This window comes from Aedes albopictus, chromosome 1 (genome assembly GCF_035046485.1).
Source record: "Aedes albopictus strain Foshan chromosome 1, AalbF5, whole genome shotgun sequence".
NCBI classification, from domain to species: domain Eukaryota; kingdom Metazoa; phylum Arthropoda; class Insecta; order Diptera; family Culicidae; genus Aedes; species Aedes albopictus.
In genome coordinates, this window is record NC_085136.1 from 24,883,433 (window position 1) to 24,905,001 (window position 21,569).

General features: G+C 39.0%; 1 protein-coding gene across 3 annotated transcripts in view; it reads left to right on the plus strand.

Moving 5' to 3' along the window:
• Nucleotides 1–1,280: 1,280 nt before the first annotated feature.
• Nucleotides 1,281–21,569, plus strand: part of LOC109415220 (palmitoyltransferase ZDHHC8) — a 105,633-nt gene continuing 85,344 nt past the window's right edge. Inside the window, exons 1-2 of one of the 3 annotated variants that reach the window (XM_062844233.1) lie at nucleotides 1,281–2,271; nucleotides 12,883–13,117. In XM_062844233.1, coding sequence (XP_062700217.1) covers nucleotides 13,026–13,117 — 92 coding nt within the window. In that variant the 5' untranslated portion in view covers nucleotides 1,281–2,271; nucleotides 12,883–13,025. The remainder of the gene's footprint in view (nucleotides 2,272–12,882; nucleotides 13,118–21,569) is intronic. The other 2 variants (XM_029856026.2, XM_029856027.2) reach the window with 2 other exon arrangements.

Consider the following 21,569-nt stretch of genomic DNA (forward strand, 5'->3'; position numbering starts at 1 on the left):
GCCGGATCTAGGGTGGGCGCTACGGAAACTGCTGGCTTAGCAGCCCCTCGCACAGCTTCCGGCTTTTTCGCTGTTTCACTTGATTTGAATTCGTCAAGACGCACATCCTCATTATTTACAAACAACTGGATGCAGGAAAACGTCTCAGAGGAAAACCAAACTCAGACGAGGACGTGCACCGTGCAGAAAAGACAACCTCCTTCCAAATGCATTTTCAAGCTATAGAATATATTAATTTTTCAAGAGGATTTTGTATAATAAATCAACAGTTTCAAAATCAATTAACTGTATAGCATCTAATTGGGTTGAGGTCACATAAATATTAACCGTTTTATGACAATTACGGTCAATTTTAATGTAATTACTGACAAAATAATTGAAAGTGATCAAATAATTTATTTGAGTGTTTCGTGCTTTGACATTTTATTTTCACGTGAGAAAGAAAAGGACGGAAATAATGTTTACATGACGAGGGGGGGCCCTGATGAATACGCTGAAAAAATCGTGATCAAAATAAAGGGAAATGTGCTAGTACTTCATGAAAAATTCTATTCCCGAGAACCATGATTTTTTATCGGATTCCTTTGCAGTAAGTGGTCTGTAAATAAGTTTGTGACTGAAGTAAGACCTTGAGTAAGACAGAATCATCGATCCACATCGAGGACATGATTGCTGATATGATGATCAAAGCGCTTTATGGGGTAAAGCCTCGGGTGAAGCATTAAATTCAAATTTTGAAGTTTCCGAGACTTATATTTATTCCGGGAAATCCGAATCTGCATGATTGACAGGGAATAAACCAGTCTGGCATCCCTGCCGAAATTGATTTCCCTTCTTCCTTCTTCTTCTTATTTCTGGCGAGCCGACACCGTTCGGCATCAGCTCTAGTTTAACGTCCGCCTATTTCTGGTACTAAGCCTAAACACGGACGGTCAGGGAGACATCCACACACACCTGACACCCTACATATCGAACCCATCAACACATGGGCCGGGACCTACGGCTTTACTTCCTATCCGAGGGAAGGCGTGATCAGATATTTTTGTCTCAGAAATACCGACGGCGTCGACTAGGATTGAACCTAGACCGACTGGGGTGAGAGGCAACCACGCTTACCACTACACCACCGACGCCGCTAATTGATTTCCCGCAGATGAAGCGTCGCTTCATCCCAATCATCGCCAACCATTCCCCGTATCGTCCGTCACTGTCACAGTGATGATGACAGTGCGCGACTGTCAGTCATCACGCAACGACGACAACGACGAAGACTAAAAAGGTTCAACATTTTGCTCGCTTCTCTTTTCGTCGACGGTCGACGACGAAGACGACGGGACGGACGGAGTTTTTGCACTACTAGAGTCAAGTACACAGCTCGCTCGGACACTAGGTAGAGGCTTCTCCGGATTAGGAGCACCAGCGCAGCATTCCAGCTGGTTCCGTTGTGTCGAAACAGTGAAAAATCCGATCGTGGAGTGTGTTTTCCAGCAGCAGGCGGACGTCCCACAGCCCCCAGCGCGTCGTGTGTGCGTGGAAAAGGTGGAAAATCGCTTCCGAAAAAAGAGGTGTAGTGCGTGTGTGATGTAGGGTAGTGGCGAAGAAAAAAAAGTGTGTTGAGGATTTTCCTCCTGGCTGGTTGGCTGGTGTTCTGCTATTTTGCAGCCCTTTTTGTGTGCGCGGAGGTCAGTCAGTGCGAGGGTGGGTGATAAAGGCGAATCAGGGTGGAAAAAGAAGGAAGAAGCACACAATTGCAAGGAGTCGCGGCTGCAAGTGAAGAGTTTTCGGATTCGGCCACGAAAAAACGCGATTTTCGGAAGTGCCCTGCTGAGGAAGATTTTCTTTTCCCTTGTGTGGTGTAGCAGCATTCCAGAAAAGGAAGAAACAAGTCGACCATTCGATTCAGCTCGGATAATGGCGTGATAGTGGCGGAGAGTGTTTCTCGAGTTGTGTGTTGCCCCCTTTTGAAAATGGAGTAGAAGCAGGAGCTAAAATTAATCGAAATTGCAGACGGCGGCGTGAGGTGAGGTGTGTGCGATCCGAAGACGACGGAGGAGTGTTTGAAACAGCTAGGAAGGTTACTCCGATGGAGGGTAACCTGTGCTAGCTCCCCGACGAAGAAGAATCAAAAGATCAAAATAACGAAGAAAACGACGTCGACGACGACGATAAAAAAGCGAATAATCATTACACTAGTTGGGTGGGTGAAGGAAGAAGCGTGTGAAGCAGAAAGAAGAAGCTCCGAAAGCAACAGAGCAAAGTCATCCGTGACTCGTGAGTGTTGTTGGGGGAAGAAACAACAGGGGCACAATGGTCCCTGAGTCGTTTCTAGCTGGACAAAAATGATTACGTCTGAACCTCTGAATTATTAGTTTTAGCTGCATAGTGTTCTCGGAAAAAAATGTGGAACATATTTTTTTTTTTTAATTATTATTGTAGGGTTATGCTGCCGTGAAGCGCATATTTGTCCCATTTGCATAGGAAATCCAGCAAAGATGGGACTGATATGCGATTCACGGCAGTATGGATCTCAAATGGTTCTCAAGATCACAACTTTTTAGTTTTTAACATATAGAGCAATGTATGTCTATTGTTTGTTTTTTTTTTTTTATTTCAGTGAGTTTAATTTAGGCAAATCCTACACTCACAATGAAATGTTCTAGAAAAATTAAATACTCTAATTTTTGCATGAGAAATAAAGCGTATCATGCAGCAATTCAGAATCGCTAAAGAAATTCATAGAGGAATCCTTGGTAAAATCTTTGAAGGAATCTCTGTGGAAGAATCCCTAGAGAAATCTCTAAATAATCCCGAGAGGAAACTCTGACAAAATCATTGGTGAAATTGATGAATTCCTGGAGAAATGACCCAATGTATTACAGGACAGAACTCTTGAGGAATTCCGCAAGGAATCCTGTAAGTAGTATCTGTAGGAAACTTTACAGGAGTTGCCAGAAAAAAACCCTTGGACATTTTTTTAAGGAATCAATCTATTGAAGTTTCCAAAGAAATCCCTAGAATTATCTCTTGAGAAATTCATGGATAAGCCCCTGCAGTAATTCCTAGAAAATCATTGGATGATTTCCTATAAAAATATATGAAGATATCCCTGAAAGGATTTCAGATGGATTCCTGGAGGAATCCACGGAAGAATTCCTGGAAATCGTTCCGTGGGAATAGCTGGGCCAATTCCTGAAGGAGTTTCAGCTGAAATTGCTTGAGAAATTCGAATTCCTAGAATTCACAGCAAGATTTTCTAAAGAAATTCTGGAAAATAATCATAAGAAAGATTCATTCAACACGAAATCCTGGAGAAATCTTCAGAGGAATTCCAGGATCAATTGCATGGATAATGATAAATCCCTAGTAGAATTTCTCAAGGAATCTCTGCACGAATTTCTAAATTAATCCTAATTAAGGAATTCCTGAAATGATCCCGGGATTAATCCACGGAGTAATTCTAAAAGAATTTATTGGAGAAATCCCTACACAAATCACAGAGAAGTTCAGCTGGGTATTCCTGAGAAAAACCTACGGGAGTACCAGCAAGAATTTATGGAGGAGCAAAAGCAGCAAGAGTTCCTGAAGGAATCCAAAGAAAAACCTGCTGGCTGGAAGTATCATATGAGAAATGGTTTCAAGAAATTCTAAGGGAAATGACTGTAGGTTTTCTTGTAGAAATTCCCGGAAGATTTCCTGGAGGTAGACCCAGAGAATCTCAATTCCTGGAAGAACACCAGCAAAACTTTCCGGAAAAATCCCAGCAGAAATTCCCGGAGAAATCGCAGCACGCCATCGCTTCAAATTCTCGAAGTTATTCAAAAACTTCGGATTTTCTTCGTAACGGGTACACCACAGAAAAATGGGACCACACACACTCAGAAATAAAAGTATACACGGAATTACTATTATTTATGCATTTTGTATACGCATCTCTCTCATTCTCTTTCTATTTTCATGCTATCTGTCGTTTAGCCTGGGTTGAAGCGAAGTGATTTGTTAACCCAGACGAAGCAGCGGATAGCATGAAAACAGAAAGAGAGTGAGAGAGATGCGTATACAAAATGCATAAATAATAGTAATTCCGTGTATACTTTTATTTCTGAGTGCACATCTGTGTGGATTTCGTTCCAAAAGTCGAGCTGGCCGGTTACTCGTTCCGTTAAACGGCTCCCGGCTTTGTTTCGCCAGGGCACACACGTCGAAGAACTGAATCTTCTTCGACTTGCAGCGAAGGAAAAACCTGGAGAACTGGGATTTCTTAGGGAATTTAATTTATCAGGTTAAAACCTGGAAAACTCAGGGAAATTTCACACCGATAAATAATAAAACATAAACTTTACTACTTGTAGATCTACTCAGAACAGGGTGGCCACAGACTCGGGAAATGCGGGAAAAAGTCGGGAATTGAAGTTCATCGGAAAATATGCGGGAATAAGTCGGGAATTTCGTTTATGATCGGGAATTTTTAAAAATATGTGTAACGCCTCTAAACTCAAACCTAGAATTAGGACTTGACTTACTTCAAATCCAGATTCGGGCACAAACATATTTTAAATCACAATTTATAAAAATGAAGTTTTGAACTTTTAAAAAGCTTATCTATAAACGCGAAAAATAATTTTGAATGATTTTATCAGAAATGCCATAAAATACTTCTCCAAACTTTTCTTAGAAAATTGTTTGGTTGTTACATTTGTTTCAAAATGGAGAAATTAGTGACATAGTTTTAGAGATTCTATTTAGATTTTTTTGTAGTAGTTAGAATTTTTTGCCGAAATATCTGGCTGAGCTTTACGACAAGTTTCAATTAATGTTTTTATTGGAACTTTTTAAAATAATTCATTAATTCGCTAGTGGAGGACTTCCTGAAATTATTGCTATATTGAAGTTTTTAACGGTATTTCTAGAAATTTCAGTGCATAAAAAAGCTCCCTGAAATCACAAAAACCATCATATTAACAATTTTGTATTTTAATTTTTTTTTGGAATAATTACTAAAAGCATTAACAACTCAGTCGTCTCTGAAGGGTCTCTGGTGGATTTTTTTATGGAATTATGAATTGATGACGAAATACTGGAAGGAACTCTTGAAGTGTTTTCTGTGTAACGATTTGTAGAATAACTGGATTAAATTATAAATAAATACCTAGAATCCTTGCAATCACTGATATTACAACGGAAGCAAAATTGCAATTTGAAAACCAGAAGACAGGATTTTCTAGATTTTTTAATGAAATCTGTCAATGTATGGCCTGCCTACTGAAGGAATTCCTGGTTTTACCCATTGAAAACATGAAAAGCTTCTTGCGTTAATTCCTTAGGACAGACATGTGAACATTGTAGAAGAGTTTTTAACCTTAATTATTAATGCGAATCTGAAGAATTGCTTTATGCCCTTCTTGGGGTTTTGCAGGGTTTGCTGACGAAACATTGTCCTGAAATCTTGAATGTCAAATATGCCTTAAAGGTACTGAAATAATTGTAAGCCCTTTTTGTAGGTATATCTGATTTTTTTTGCGTTACCCTAGGTTAACAACTATGTGCCTGATCCTTATGTTGCATCCAATTTCCAAACTATACAATTGTGGTTCTCAGCCGTTTCTCAACGAAAATTCGTGAAATGTTGACAATTGATCACAAAGTTCTAGTTTATGAGATCCGGATTTTACCGTTGTTCCGGGTTTATGGCCGGGGACACTGGGGACACCCTCCTTAACAGGTAGTGATGCAACATTTAGCCTTCGATAACTAGCTTGCGACACAAAAAACTTCATGATTTTGAAAAACAGGAGTATTCGAACATGTTTCTAGGGAGTCTCCGAATGTGGCAGTGGCCACTTTTGTATTAGTTCTGAAACCTAGCTTGCGACATATCGAACTTCATGATTTTGCAGAACAGGAGTATTGATACATGTTTCAAAAATTGTTGAGTACACTGGGCACATCTCCAGTTATTCCGGAAACACGGTGCCCCCAGGGAAGCGGCCATTTTTTGATCAGTTCTGAAACCTAGCTTGCTACATATCAAACTACATGATTTTGCAAAGCTGGACTATAGGTACATATTTTAAGAGATTTTGAGTACACTAGCCATCTCTCCGGATGTTCTGGAAACCTGATGCCGCCCATGGGAAAGTGGCCACTTTTTGGTCATAGTCGGGCTGAAAATTTCCCCAATAAAGCTAATAATAATAATTTTTGATCATTTTTGGAAACTAGCTTACGACATATCATATTTCATGATTTTGCAGAACAAGACTATTTGAACATGGTTCTAAGTTCTAGGGATTTTGGGTACAATGGCAACCTTTCCGGATATCTCGGGAACCAGGTGTCTCCAAAGAAGTGTGCACTTCAACAGTAGGATTAGAAATTAAGCCCAAAATACCGAAAATTCTAAAATGCGCCTTACAAATTTTGTCAGAAATATCAAAGTTCCCTAGATATTTTCAAAATTTGAGAAAAATTCCCGTAAGCTATTAATTGCTAGTGCTCTCATAGCAAAACTCATATTTTCTTTTTCTTTTTTTGAAAATTCTCATTTAACAGGAATTTTTCACTGGTTTTTCGAGAAGCTACAACAGAAATTTATTTGAGTTCTGCATTTTTTTTGGTATCTAAATGTATTAGAAAATTTCGCCAGCAAGTCCTAGTAAAAATCCTTTATATATATGAAATATCAAACTATGTGTAATCTAATGGATTTCGAATAATTTTGAATCTGGTGGTTTGTATGTGAACCTGTTAATATAACAATTTTTTTTAAATAATTATTTGGTAACTCAATTATTGAATAGGTTTCCTGATTTATTACCAGCAGAGTTTGTGAGAAAATATCACATACATTTATTCAGTGTTTTTGTAAACTTTTTGTTAGAAAATTCCTCGAAGAATTTCACCAGAAAACACTCCAATAATTCGGCTTATAGGAATTTTAACAGAATTACGTCAAGAATGCAATCCTTCACACCTTCAGAACTCCTGGGATACCGTAAAAAATATGTAGGAATTCACATAAAAGTTTGGATTCTTGGATGTTTTACAGTCGGATTAAATCAAAATTATTGCGGGAAAAAGACGGGAAAAATGCGGGAATTTCAATTTTGATTTTGTGTGGCCACCCTGTCAGAAGTAGTGTCCACATAATTTACTACTTTGCTAGTATGAATCTGGTAGTCGAAATCAATCTAGAAATACCGTTACAATGACTTATTCCAGAAATTCTGTCAGGGTTTCTTTCTGGAACTCCTTTAGAAATACCTCTTGGAATGCTTCTTAGGATTTCCCACAGCCCACAGGATTCCTTCCTCTTTTTACCATGTTTTTGGAATTCTTTCCGGAGATTTTTCCGGATCCCTACTGACAAAATTCCTTTTTTCCTTGAGAATCTTCCGAAATTCCCGAATTCAAACCGATTTCTACTGGAGTTTTTCACGAGGATTTTTTTCCAGAACTTCTTCTAGAGGTTTTTTTGGTATTGCTCCTAGAATCCCTCGTGGAATTTTCTCGAAGATCCTTCTGCGTTTTGCCCAACGAAATTTTCGCGGTATTTCTTCCTTGATTAATTCCGAGATCTACACAAGAGACTCTCAAGATATATCGCAGGTGTTTTCACAGAATTGCTCCTAAAGTTTGTTTTGGAATTCCTCCTAAAGGTCTTTTGTGATCCCTTCCAGCGTTTATTATGAGACATCTCAAGTAGATTTTCCCCAGATTTCTTCCAGAGATGCTGCTGGAGTTATTTATGGGATTTCTACTAGAGGTCCTGCAAGAATTTATTACGGAGTTTGCCTCAAATTTTCTGTAGGATCTCCTGACAGGATTTTTTAGAAGTTTCTTCTGCAATTTGTTGAAGAAATTCCCGTCAGCTTTCTTCGGAGTTTCGCTTTGGATTTCGCTTTGGAAGTGTTTTTAGTGCCTTTTGGGATTTCTGCAGAACTTATTTCTCATAGAGTTCTTCCCGTGATTTCTTTTAGAGCTTTTTCCAGGCGTTTCCTCGTAGTTGTTCACCGCACTTTTTGCTTGCAGTGACATTTTTTGCCGATTTTGTCGGAATCATTCACTCATTTTCAGAAATAATTGGTCCAGGAGTTTATTTCCAGGAATTTTTCAGGAGTTTTTCCTTGAGTTTTTCTCGGAATGTCTCCAGTGATAACTTAAAAAATCCTTGTAAGAATTTCCCGGAGAATGTCGGAAGGAATCCAGATGAAATCTTACGAGAAACCCATTAAAGATCTATTGGAAAAACTCAAGAGGTAGTTTGGAAAAAAAAAATCCAAAGAAACAATTGGCTTCTTTAACAATGTTGAGATTATTCGATATTCTGAATCTGCATGTGAAACTGAGCCGAAATCCAAATTTTCATGAATTTTGATGCCCAGGAAACTATTTAAAAATTAATTTGAAGTTTGTATGGGAGCGATTTGTCGTATTACCCCTCGTCGCATTTTGTATTGGGCGGAGCTGTCAAACAGTTGCCCAGCTGTCAAAAGGTGATTTAAATAAATCTTTTTGAAATTGATTTTAGGTACCTAAATAAAGTTCTAAAAATCTGAAAAAAATCATAGTGGCTCAAAAAAAGATGCTCTTTTGTATAAAATCAAAAAAATCAATACATTTTTCAAAATTTTAAAACCCAATTCTGGGAGTAATTCCGACAGGAAATATAAAGCAAATTAAGGGAGAAACCCTGAAAACCTCTAAATGAAGCATCCGATCATGCTGAATTTGTTTATCCTGGCCTTGCTCACTGGATTAAGAGGCAGATAATACACATCAGGCGAATTTGTTAACGAATTTTCTAGATTGATGCTCTTGAACATGTGAGTAGGAGTCGGTCATTGTGGCAGCTATATTTGTACTGCTTCCTTCAAGTCTTGAACCAACCACTTGGAGTTACCAAATTAGATCTTTGAACTTCGAAGGTTCGTCCAAAATCAAGCTCACCAGCAGGACCTTCGGCTTACAGTGCATGTCCTTGAACTTTTCGGTTTCTCCGGCGTCCGCTGGAACATCCTTCAGCACTGCGTCCCAAACGTTTGAAGCTTCGAGTTACGCGGCACTTCCAAGTATCGTAGCTGCTGTCCGAGAATTGAGGAACTCCGTGGATGAATACTTCTTTCTGCTTGGCACCTACACCCTGTCGAGGTCTGGACAGCCTTCAAGAGCTCACTCTGGGGTTCCTGCAGTTTTTTTTTCCTGTGATCCCAGCAGGAGGTCTTTTTGGTGTTACTGCAGGAGTCTCTCTTAGAATTCATCCATAAATTCGCTCTTGTATTCCTCCGAAGAGCTTCTGCTGGATTCCCTCTGGAATCAGCTTTACAAATTCTCAAGAATTTCCTTCTGCGTTTCCTTCAAGAGTTCCTACAGAAAATCCTCCAGGATTTCATTCTGGGAAACCTCCAGGGGTTCCTTTTGGGAATCCGCCAAGATTTCTTTCTGGGGATATTCCAGGATTTTCTCATGGATATTCTTCAGAAGTTCCTTGTGGAAATTCTTTCTAGGAATCCGCCAGGAGGTATCCCACAGAACATTTTTTTTTAATTTCCTGTAGGAGTTCCTTATGGGAATCTTCCAAAGTTGTTCCAAAGTTTGTCAAGGAGTGACTTCTGCTTTTTTTATTCTTAATCACTTAAAACCTAATTTACAGCTCTATTGTCCACTGGGGGCACTACGTGAGCAATTTCAATTGGCAGCTGTACTTACATTTTGTACAGCGCCTAGATTCTATTCTACTCTATCGAACTGGTTGCCTTTCTGCTGCTTTCACTTTTCTACTTTATACCTGATAGAATGATGAGCACAAGGATGATGATGGATGGCCGTTGTTCCTTTCCAGTTCGATTGGGGGTCCATTATGAGTAGCAGCTCGCCGATGTCCAGGTATCCGGGTCCGTTTGAGCCATGGGGCTCAGAAGAGAGTCAGTGTCAGTTGCTCTCGGGGGAAAAGCAACTGACGAAAAATTGCAAGTGCCGGGGCTGGGAATCAAACCCATGACCATCCGCATATGAAGCGACGTGTGACCAACTACGCCACGGGCCCCGGCGACTTCTGCTTATCCTTCAAGAATTCGTTGCTGAAGTAATTTTCAAAAAGCTTTCCTGGAATAATCTCTAGAAGGTATTGCTGGATTAAACCACCAATCGACCAATCGACAGATGGGATTCCTGATGAAATCTTCAGATATCTATTCTGGAAGAATCTCCACAAGAAATCCCTCGAAGTATCCCAAGATGGCATGCTTGGAGTAATTGATAGTAATGGATGCTGTGCTGTGCTCTCTAGCTTGACCGATCGAATGATAATGATTTTCAAAAATGTCATGGCCCAGTTATACATCGAACTACTTAGCACAGATGCCATCTTAAGATGAACCTCAGGTTTATTTTCTGAAAAAAAAATCCGAAGGAATTCCCATGGAATTCCTGGCAAAATCCCTGGAAGAACTCAGGAAATCTTGAAGTTATTCTCAGAAAGAACACCAGTCACTTCAATTTCTTGAGGTTTGTGCTAACGTAAGAACCTCGACAATACACATAAAACGCGACGCGAGACAGGACACAATACTTATAGTTCTTACAACAGATTTAAAGGAATTAAATTTACCTTTTAAATCGACCGGTTTCGGACTCGACGTTGCCCATCGACAGGACGATGTCCGACTTCGTCCTGTCGACGAGCAACGTCGACGTCGACGAGGTAAATTCAATTCCTTTTAATTTGTTGTAAGAACTATAAGTGTTGTGTCCTGTCTCGCGTCGCGTTTTATGTGTATCAAGAACACCAGTGAATTTATACTAACAAAAGCTTAAAGAAAATGATAAAAAATATGGCTTGGTTCATCTGGGTGATTTTTTTTTATTTTTTTAATCCCTGGATGTCGCAGCGAAAAAAAAAAGTTAACTTCCTGTTGGTCTGTCAGAAAACTTATGACTCCCTTTTAGATTTTGAACCAGCGGAGTATGCGGAATCAGATTACCCTGATAAAAAGTATCATAAAAATACGATAAATTTTATTGTTACAACACCATTTTTTCGAAAAATATTCACCATTAAACATATTGTAATTTACACAACACACTCACCATCACCCCTATTGTTCTATACCATTCGGCGAATGGTAAATGGCACTTTTACAATAAAAAATGGTGGTCGTTATGTATCTTAACCATAAAATTTTGAGAAAATTTTCATACACTTTTTCGCGAAAAACAATAGAATGTATTGTGTTTTTATGAGACATTTTTAGAGCAATTTTCAAAAGATAACAATATATCTTAATGTTTTTTCATTGTTCTTACAATACAAATACAATTAATTGAATGGCGTCAAATGAATCGTTGTTACAATAAAAATACAATAATATTTGTTGTTATTTGTAAGCAGTTTTCGCTTTTGAAAATCCATAGAATTTATATTTCCCGCTAACATTTATATCCAGTATTTACGAGCACTAACGTCCGCCAGAATGATATGCACATTTTATGATAAGAATCAAACACTCTGATGTATGTCTGGTATGTATTGCTTGGCAGCTGTTGATAAGATCTATCTTCAATCTTTTCAAATAACTGCCAAATATCACAAGTCAGACCTCAGGTCGTATGATCCATACCATAAATCGTTCACAATTCATGTGGCTATTAGTATCTGTAAATGCTGGAGAAAAATGTTACCGAGAAATATGAATTCTTTGGTTTTCCAAAGGCGAAATCTGTTTACATAACAATAAATATTATTGCATGTTTATTTTAACATCGGTTCAATTGACTCCATTAAACTAATTGTATTTGTATTGTTATCAATGGCAGTTTTCTATTTATTAGATTCCTTTAATTTATTGGAAAACATTAGAAAAATCATTGTTCATCTTTTACTTGTCTTAACATCCTCACTTGGCTAAACCTGCTTTTCAGCTAGTTTTCTATAAGTACTTCCTCAGTTATTCATTGAGAGCTTCCTCTGCCAACACGGCTTGACGTCTGTCAGTTTTAGCGAATAACATTCGATAACCGAAACATCTACTGTACTCAAATTTAAAACGAAAACTATAAAAAATGTGTCAAGTGATTTTGTATTTGATTATACAAACATGATCCAAGCAACAATAATACTTATTGTTATTCATTTGTTACAAATTGTTTTTAAGTGTAATTGAGAAATAAACTCTTTTTTAATAAAAAGTCCATGAGAACTTTGCAGGCACTTTTGCAACTATTTAAAAACAACTTAAATTAATTTTTACTGATAGTAACTTTAAATTATTATAGAACTATTGAAAAACAATCGAATCAATCGGTCACTAATAAAGCTAATGTTCACTTATTGTACGAACTATATGGGCTTGATTTCTATTGTAAAAAGTAACAATATATCTACTATGTGTTTTATTGTGAACAATAAAACCAGTCATTTGTTAATAATATTTACCATGTAAAGAATGGTAATTTTTTATCCGGGTAGCTCTGGCACGTCACCATTTGAAGCTATACTTCAACTTTTAAGGCAAAATATGCAAGTTTATGCTTCTTTGACTGCAAGCCATCAAGCATGGAAATGCTTTTTTGAAGTAATCAATGGACGAATCAGTTAATTATTATCCAATTAAAGATTTATGCAAAACATTACATAAGACTTGATAGTTTTAACCATTTGAACTAAATAATGTGACCCTAAATTTACAACATAAATAGACGTAGTTAACGTAAAAATGCCCTAAACATATGCAGAACCTTTCTCGAGAACACCATATCAAAAACTAAAATATCAGTCGTTATCATTTTTGTCCAGCTAGACGCGGCACTGAGACCAGTGTGAGGGAAGGAGAGTATCGCAAAGAACAGCAAACATTGTGGTTCTTTTTTATTTTCGCCATCAACCAGCTCCCCCATTCCGATCTGTCAGGTGGTGAAAATTTGCTTGCAAACAACAAGAGTGTGGTGAAACGCGGTCGGAATCGAACGGGACACAGCCAGCTGTTTGTTCCCGTAGTTCCAGCAACGACGACGACGACGACGACGGGACGATGCCGAAATGTGATGTCAAAACCAGATACATCCCAGCGACCTTCGCCTGGACGCTGCTGTTGGGCACGACGTTCCTGTTTTTCTACTATCCGTGAGTATCAACAACATTCGTCCCTCTAACACTAACAGAGTGCATTTTTTTCGTTTCGACACGCCATACGTGTCCATCAAACGTTTTCCAGCGTTGGCTCTATATGACATTGACTTTGATGGCTTTCGGATTTTCATGTTGAGGTGTTTGCTTGGAAGTTGTGTTGTAGGAGATTGCAGCTGTGAGCTCATTCTTTGTGACCTGTAAAAAGTATTTTAGGAAAAACGTAAGGTGGCTAGATCCTAAAGTTCTACAAACTCAATTATGTTTGCTGATGATCAGAAAATTTTGCTGATTTTGTGTATGTTGAATGCATTTAGCAATACGAATTGCTGACTTCCAACTACGGGTTTCTTTCAATTTGCTGAAACAACCAACTAGGTATTCTGACAGTTGATCAGCAAATTTGTGCTGAAATCTAGCAAACATTTGTTGAAAATTCGTTTTCATATTGGTAATTTGAAACCAAAATGTCTGCGACAGAATTATTAATTAGAAATCCTAAATTTCTTAGATGCAATAATTTAACAGTCACCAGTGGAATGTGTAACAGCAGTTGGAATACATTAGATTGAAGGCGAGAAATCTTTATTTCTGAAGAAAAATCTTTATTTCTGGTGTAGATTCTGGAGAAAGAATATAGAGTTGGAATTACCCAGGGTTGCCTAAGCAATTGCAGCAGTAGACTTGTGAGTCTCGATCAAAATAATGCATCAATCAATCAATTTAATTAATCAACGAACGCTTGAACAATTTGTTTGGTTTTACTGAAGAAACAAAACTACTACCTAAAATCCCATTGCCTACAGTTTCATGAAAACTTACCAAACCAAGTTCTTCACAAGACAAGTTTATTGCGTGCAACAACGGCACAGCAATCGAATAAGTTTTCCTTTCAGTAGATATGGTTACGGAATGGTTGTTCATGCGACAAACCCAGCCACAACATACGACAACCATATCCAAATAAAGGTACATAGGGTATTGGTTCCCTTATTAAGCATGTGGCTCCCATTTTCATCCTACGAAAAACAAGGGATTGAAGCGCTGTTTGTTTTGTTTCATATTTTTGTATTTTTTGTTAGAAGTGAGCACCCATGAAAACAAAAAGAATGGAATCAATCGGTGTCGTAATCGCTTGTTTTCGAATAGGATGAATATGGGAGCGTGAGATTACTGATGGCACACATACCCTATAAGTGGTATGTACTGGAAAAGGCCGGAAAAATGAACGCAGAAGGGCCCCGAAGGAAAAACTTTCATCGCGCGATCCAAAAACGTGATCCGCCTCTCGTTCTCGCCGCTTCTGGTTTCTGCTGGCGTTCGTCCCGCCGCGTTTCGCTCTCGTATATGAGTTTACTGGGACTTGGATCGGCTGAACCGGAAAGTTACTCCATGATACCGTATCATGGAGTAGCTTTGGAATAGTTTTTTTTAGCATTTTTTCCCGAATGTTTCTATACTGTTTGTTACTTACTCCTTGTAATAGAGGACAGTCTTTCCAAGCTAGTTTTTTATGAACAATAGGGTGGCTAACAGTAAGGTAAAAAAAAACAACAAATTGCCTTCAAAAGTAATGCCACCAATATTGGATTTGCTGGTCATCATGTTGGATTATGGACGTCTTCATCATACCCCATTTAACCATTTTGCATGGTATTAGAGCCTAAGACTGTAAAGCAGCCGCCATCTTAAGCTGAGGGTCACCATCGTGAATTTAGGGCCGAAATCTAAGATTTTCTGGTTGCCATTTTTGGAATCCGAACATCTTTATGTCAATGTTTTAGAGGCATAACACTCCATGAATTATGAGCATCGTAAATTGTAAGCCACTATCATGAATTTATTCATCTTGAATTTGGACCGTTATTTTGCATTTTCTAGTCTTCATTAATCATTATTAAAATGATTAAACATTGAACAAAATTTGTCAACCATGATCAAAGTTTCAAAAATCGGTCCAGTGTTGGGCTTTTAAATACATATATCCCAACCGATGTTGATCCAGATCATCAACATGGTCATAGCTATGGAACGCCTGGACCGATCTGGACCATTTTCATTAGCAAACAATTCAGTAAAACTCCCATTTGATTCCAGCTATGATTAGTAATTATTATAAGTGCCCCAAAAGTGAATGACCTTCTCGGGCTTATTATTATTCGACTAGATTAAACACAGCTTTGGTAATTACCCGTTATCAGTTCCCGACGACATCTTCGCCAAGCTGAACGGATGCAAGTTCTTCAGCATCATTGATTTGTTGGGCGCATATCTTCAAGTGGAAGTCGACGATGATTCCAAAGAACTCTTGACCATCAACACTCATCGTGGACTCTACTGTTGCAAGCTTTTCAACAGTTGATGAACGGAATGATAGCAGACCTCGAAAGCGCCGAATCTTTCCGAATATCGTATTTAGCGAAACTGAAAAAGAGCATCATCAACGTCTTCAAGCATTTTTCAAGTGATTGGAGCAGTATGGGTTTTATCTTCGTGAAGAGAAATGCACTATTCTTCAACGTCAAATCGAATAACTCGGCCATATCGTTAATGAAGTTGGTCTACGCCCGGATCCATTGAAGATTGAAGCTATCGTCAAGATGCCTGCGCCAACCGACATCACCAGTCTACGTTCTTTTCTGGGCGCTTTGTATTCAAAATTTGTGCCGAGAATGCATCAATTTAGACGAGTCCTTGATGGGCTTCTGAAGAAAGATGTTCCGTTCAACGTGACAACATGCATTTGAGAAGAATCATCCTCGACTAACCGATCGCGCTGTTGTATTTTGTACAACACGTTGAATAAAATATCCCTTTTGTAGTCACACTGCAAATCATAATCGCTGCAGACGCATCAAAATCGGGTATTGGAGCAGTCGTTACGCTATGCATCAATTCAAGACCAACAATTGAGAAGGCCACAACAACATTTTGTAAACAAACATGTTTCTATCGACTTGAGGCCTTTTGAACTCCACCCACACACCTCACCACCACCAACAGAAAGCGGAAACATCAAGCTTTCTGTTAATAGACACGAATGCCACATAAGTGGTAAAGTATCTTGAAAAAATATTAATAATAATAATTTCTGTTAATGGTGGTGAGATGCGTGGGTGGATCCCAGAAGGCCCTAAGTCGACAGAAACGTGTTTGTTTACGCAATGTTGATGTGGCCTTTTCAATTGTTGGTCTTGAATTCCCTGATGGAACTTAAAGGCAATCGCTCACGCTTCCCTTACTTTGACTCGAGCAGAAGTTGGTTACATCCACATAGAAAAAGAAGGTTTGGCGTTGTTTTTCACAGTTATTAAACTTTACCGCATAATTCCTGGACGAAAATTCAAGCTACAAACCGACCATCAACCACTGCTGAGTAGTTTCGAAGAAAATAAATTCCTTTGCATACAGAGAACCGTTTGCAAAGATGGGCGTTAAATTGCTGTGCTATGACTTCGATATTGAATATGTTTAAACAACCCAGTTCGGCTATATCACGCCTGATCACCAACCATACGGAACCGGACGAGGATTCCACGTTATACGTTGTACATTGTACCATACAATGTACGTCCAAGTGTCCAGTTTCGCAGCAAGTAATTCAGTTCAATCAGGATGAATGGCCATCAAACGCAGTCAACATCGAAGATGAACGAGTTCGGCAATACTATTTGTACCGTGAAGTACTTACGATTGTGGAAGGATGTGTCATGATGACGGATCGCCTGGTAACACCGAGTTCACCCAGGTATCGAAAGAATGAAAGCCATCGCTCGAAGTCTTAATCACATTTTCTGGCCGAAAATAGACAACGCAATAGAAAACTTCATCAAGAAATGCAACAATTCTGCTTCTCATTCGAGGACACCAAGCATGGTTCCTACAATCATGGCCAAATCCATATTGACTTCGTTGGTCCGTTTTTAGTATGATAATTTATTTGACAACATCTTCGGCTGAATGCCGCACAGACTGATTAGCTAGACTTAATTCTATTTTTAAACACTAATTTACTTATACTTAAATCAAACGAGTCACACACATCATTAAACAACCTACAACACGAATCAAACGGGCTGTGATATCCGTAATCCGAACGATGAATGGGAATCATACGCGCCAACTTGTGACGTAGTTGGGGGGGCGAAGCTCTCCAAAATTGGACAATATTGAACTTTTTTCAGCTCAATATGCTAGTTTTTACATGAATATGCCTAAATAAGGTAAACTGTGTTGATATTTTCTGGATTTCATTGATTTTGAGAGGTCTTGCCCCCCCAACTACGTCACAAGTTGGCGCGTATGATAGGAATCCACAGCAATCTTGAATTACGAAGCCGGCGGAAGCGGTGGAAGCGCAAGTTGCTAAGAAGACAGCTGCAATCGATTTTGCCGGTGACCACGTCGAAAACAAACAGCTTTTGTAGCAATGTTCGACGGTTGACTAAAGACTCCATGTCAATCAGCGCACAACGTTGGTTATAAGGAGGCAGGTTAACAGAATCATTCCACGGTAGACCTCGAAGAGCATATCTGATGAACTGTTTCTGGACTGTCTCGATGCGTTCAGCATAGATGGCATGATACGGAGCCCAAACTTGCACTCCATACTACAATACACTGCGAACTAATGCACAGTACAGCGATTTAAGTGCATAAATGTCATCGAAATGCTGAGTATTGCGTCGCAGGAAATCAAGCATTGCATTGGCTTTGGCCGTAGTTATGGCAACATGTTGGTCGAAGCGAAGTTTAGAATCGAGAATCACACCAATATCCTTGATCGACGAAACTCTCTCCAGAGGCAATGCTTCAAAGTTGTCGTGAATTCACATTCCAAATGGCCTGAAGATAGAATAGTTTGATCTCCAATTACGTCAAGTGTCAGCGAGTTTCTGAACGAAACAATTTTTCCGAAGAAAACAATTTTTTCTCGGTTCGAAGTTTCAGCCACTGTGGTATCAGACAACGGATCGCAGTGCACGTCGGAGCACCTTCGGACAGCGCCGTATCACCCACACTCCAATGGACAAGCAGAGAGATTCGTGGACACTTTGAAGAGGTCACTGCTGATTAACGAGGGGTAGGAGATTGCCCAAACACTGCAAGTATTTCTTCAAATTTATCGATCATCTCCAAATCGCACGCTGCAATGAGGACCACACTGAATATTCTTCATCCTCCACATCGGAAATCAACAACAGGTATGAAAAAACAGAATCACTTCCATAAGAAGCATGGAACTGAACCACGTTCGTTCAGTAGAAGAGATGCAATTTACGCCAAGGTTGTCACAGTTAATTAATGGAAATGGTCTGCAGGTATCATTTTTGAAGCCATAGGACATGTTAATTACAGCGTACTGCTTGAAAACAATCACGGTCGACGCAAGCTCATACGGTCCCATGCGAATCAGTTGAAACTAAGTGAAACTACAAACAAGACGACAGACGAATCCAATGTAACACCGCTGGGAATTCAATTCTGATAGATATGTTTTGGATCACAAACAATTCCACCTTGCCGACTGAACGGGCTCGCTTAGAAGTTAACGATCAATGCTTACTTCTTTTCCCGATCAGCCTAGATAGCTGTGTAGTGTCGGTAGCGGTTGTCTCAATTGGCTAAGAATAACACTATGAAAAACTTGTTCCAAAAGTTCACCAAACAGAGAACCCCAATCCAAGTTATCAGGCGACCGGTGCTGATGAATGAATGGTTGAGTGGGTTTAAGGATGCTAAATCTTTAACGGAGCCCGTATGGTAGCTAGATCACCTTTTTGTGTTGCGTTACGGTTAACGATATACCAAACCGAACCCTAATGACATCCGGTTTGTCAAGTTGAGATAATGTTTTTTGATAGTAAGGATTCATGATACAAAGCCCTTGTTACTGGTGTAAATCATAGTTCTGGGTTACGCAAACAAAGTTTGCAGAGAAATTAGGTCATCGAAGTTTGGTTCATATATTTGGCATAAGTTAAAATATAAAAAAATCAAGGCTGCGACAAGCAGTTTTATGGAAAAAGGTTGAAAGTAGTCACATTTTGAAGATTTAAAATGTACATTCAATCGATATCTATCAGCTTTATCTGAAGATGTACTATCCACACATCCGGGGAAGTGTGTATCGAATAAGCATTCCAGAAAATCATCTTCATAGGAAGTTAATGGCCACTCGATGCATGACACGCGAGATTGCCATTTCATTTTTACTGAAAGTAGCAAACATCGGTAAAACGCTTAATGCGAAACCATATAGGTGTTGATTAAAGCTAAGACACCTACACAGAAATCCTCTCTACGAAAGTAAGGGTTTTGGACTAAAGCTGTTCTATTATGCTGAAAATTGAACTGAGCTGTCATAACCATAGCCACTACCCAAACTTGGCAAGATTAAACTCTTACAATCACAACACAAGAAAATAATAGCAGCGATAAAAACCAATTAGGTATCGATTGAAGAACGCCAGAGGCGAAGATACACAGAGCACACTGTGTAAAACGCATAATGCGAAGAGCCATATAGGTGATAATTAAAGTTAATAAACAACATACTAATAATCCCAACCTTACTAGGCCTCGAAGTTGAGGCTTAAGAAGGATATGAGAAACATAAGGTCAACTGCACCATTGCTTCGGTAAGGGCTGAATACTGTAGGAGGGCGCCCTAGTACTCCACTGGCTACGTTAAGCGGTTAGGGTTTTATTAGATTACCCTAACCATTCATTCCTAGCATATAGCCGCATCACACCATGAACTAGGGGTCACCTGTTTAATGGACTCTTACCACCGGAACAGGCGGTCCGTAGTGTTATTCTTAGCCAATGAATTAAATGCTTTGTTTTCCTACTCTCCGCATCGACCAAAAACTCGAAGTGAAACACATTATTCGAAAAAATATTTGGTAGCATTTGTGCACAATGATGACCGGTTTGGTGCCTACCAAATATTTTTTCGGAAAAAGCTTTTTATTTTGAGAAATTCGAGTTTACATGCTTTTCGCCATACAAAATAAAATGATTTCACTCCTGTTGTGCAACATTGAACGCACTCCCTGCCGGTAATCCATTGTAACAACCGCTACCGACACTACACAGCTATCTAGGCTGATCGAGAAAAGAAGTTAATAATGATGATCAACTGCATTCGGACTCGAACAGCCGCAAGCTCTTTCTCGTGCTTGTCATGGCAAATGAATGAGAAGTAAGAAAGCTGCCTACTCTAGTGTTTACTAATACATATTGGGGGTACTGCTGCGATACAGCATCCGCTCAATAACTAAATGCTGTTTAACTGGACTGCTTTTAAACTGGGCGCTCGATAACTGGGCCAAAGCCCTGTTAAAAAGCAGTTGTCTGTCAAACATAAACGAATTTTAACCTCACATTTTGCAAATCAGTAAACAATATAACAATAGCCTCCGGCTCTGGGAACTCAGTCCAGTTATCGAGTGGAAGCTGTACTACATTCTCTTCTACATCGACAGTAGAAACCAGAGCACGTAAAGTTGCTGTTAATAATTATGATACTGTTCGTCAGTCACGTACAAGTATAATAAAGTTTGAGATTGTTTCATACGTACTCTCTTATACGTCAAAGTTTCATCGCATAAAATGCAGCAAGAGTGCCTTATGCGTACGAATGTAGAGTTGATACACACATGCATTGACGAGACAATAATAACGCTATATACCTTGAAGCGATTGCTTATGCGATTTACAGTGGGCACTATTGCGATGCAATGTAGCATCTTATGAGACTTTTTAATATTGGCAAACACAATCGTCACCTCAGGGTCGAACTAATGACCTTTGGACGAGTTGTACATTGCACTTAAGGACAAACGTCTTGAAATCCCGCTTCAACAGTGCATCAGAACTTAATACACACAAATGTCAAGAAGCAAGCTTCAAACCACAGTGCATTTTATTATTCTGTTCTTGCTCCCTTGTAAAAAGCTTAAATGAAGAAGATCAGGTGCGCTGGTTTCGTTTATGAAGAGATTTTTTCGCTCGAAATCGTGAGTAGGTCCCAAAGTCGGCCATTGTGGCGGCCATTTTGGGATTCTAACAAGTCTATCCTTAATGCCACTATTTCACTCCAGGTATTCTCTTTTGACGATTTCTGTCTATTTTTTTTAAGAATGTCTCACTGAGGTAAAATAAATTTCCAAGAATTTCTTTACAGTATTGTATCGTATTTCCAGTCAGTGCTGAAAATGTCATTTCTACATATCTAAATTCAACCACCTGCAGCTCATTTTAGAAGCTGAACCTGAGAATATGGTATATGAAAAACTTGTGCTGCTAGACCAGTTCTACACGAAAAAGTCACGGACAAGTGCTCTTTTTTCGAATATTTAAGATTAATATCACGGACTACCTTCGAAAAATGCCGATTGATATTCACCATTATTATGTCGAAATGACATTTTTGCAATTTCTC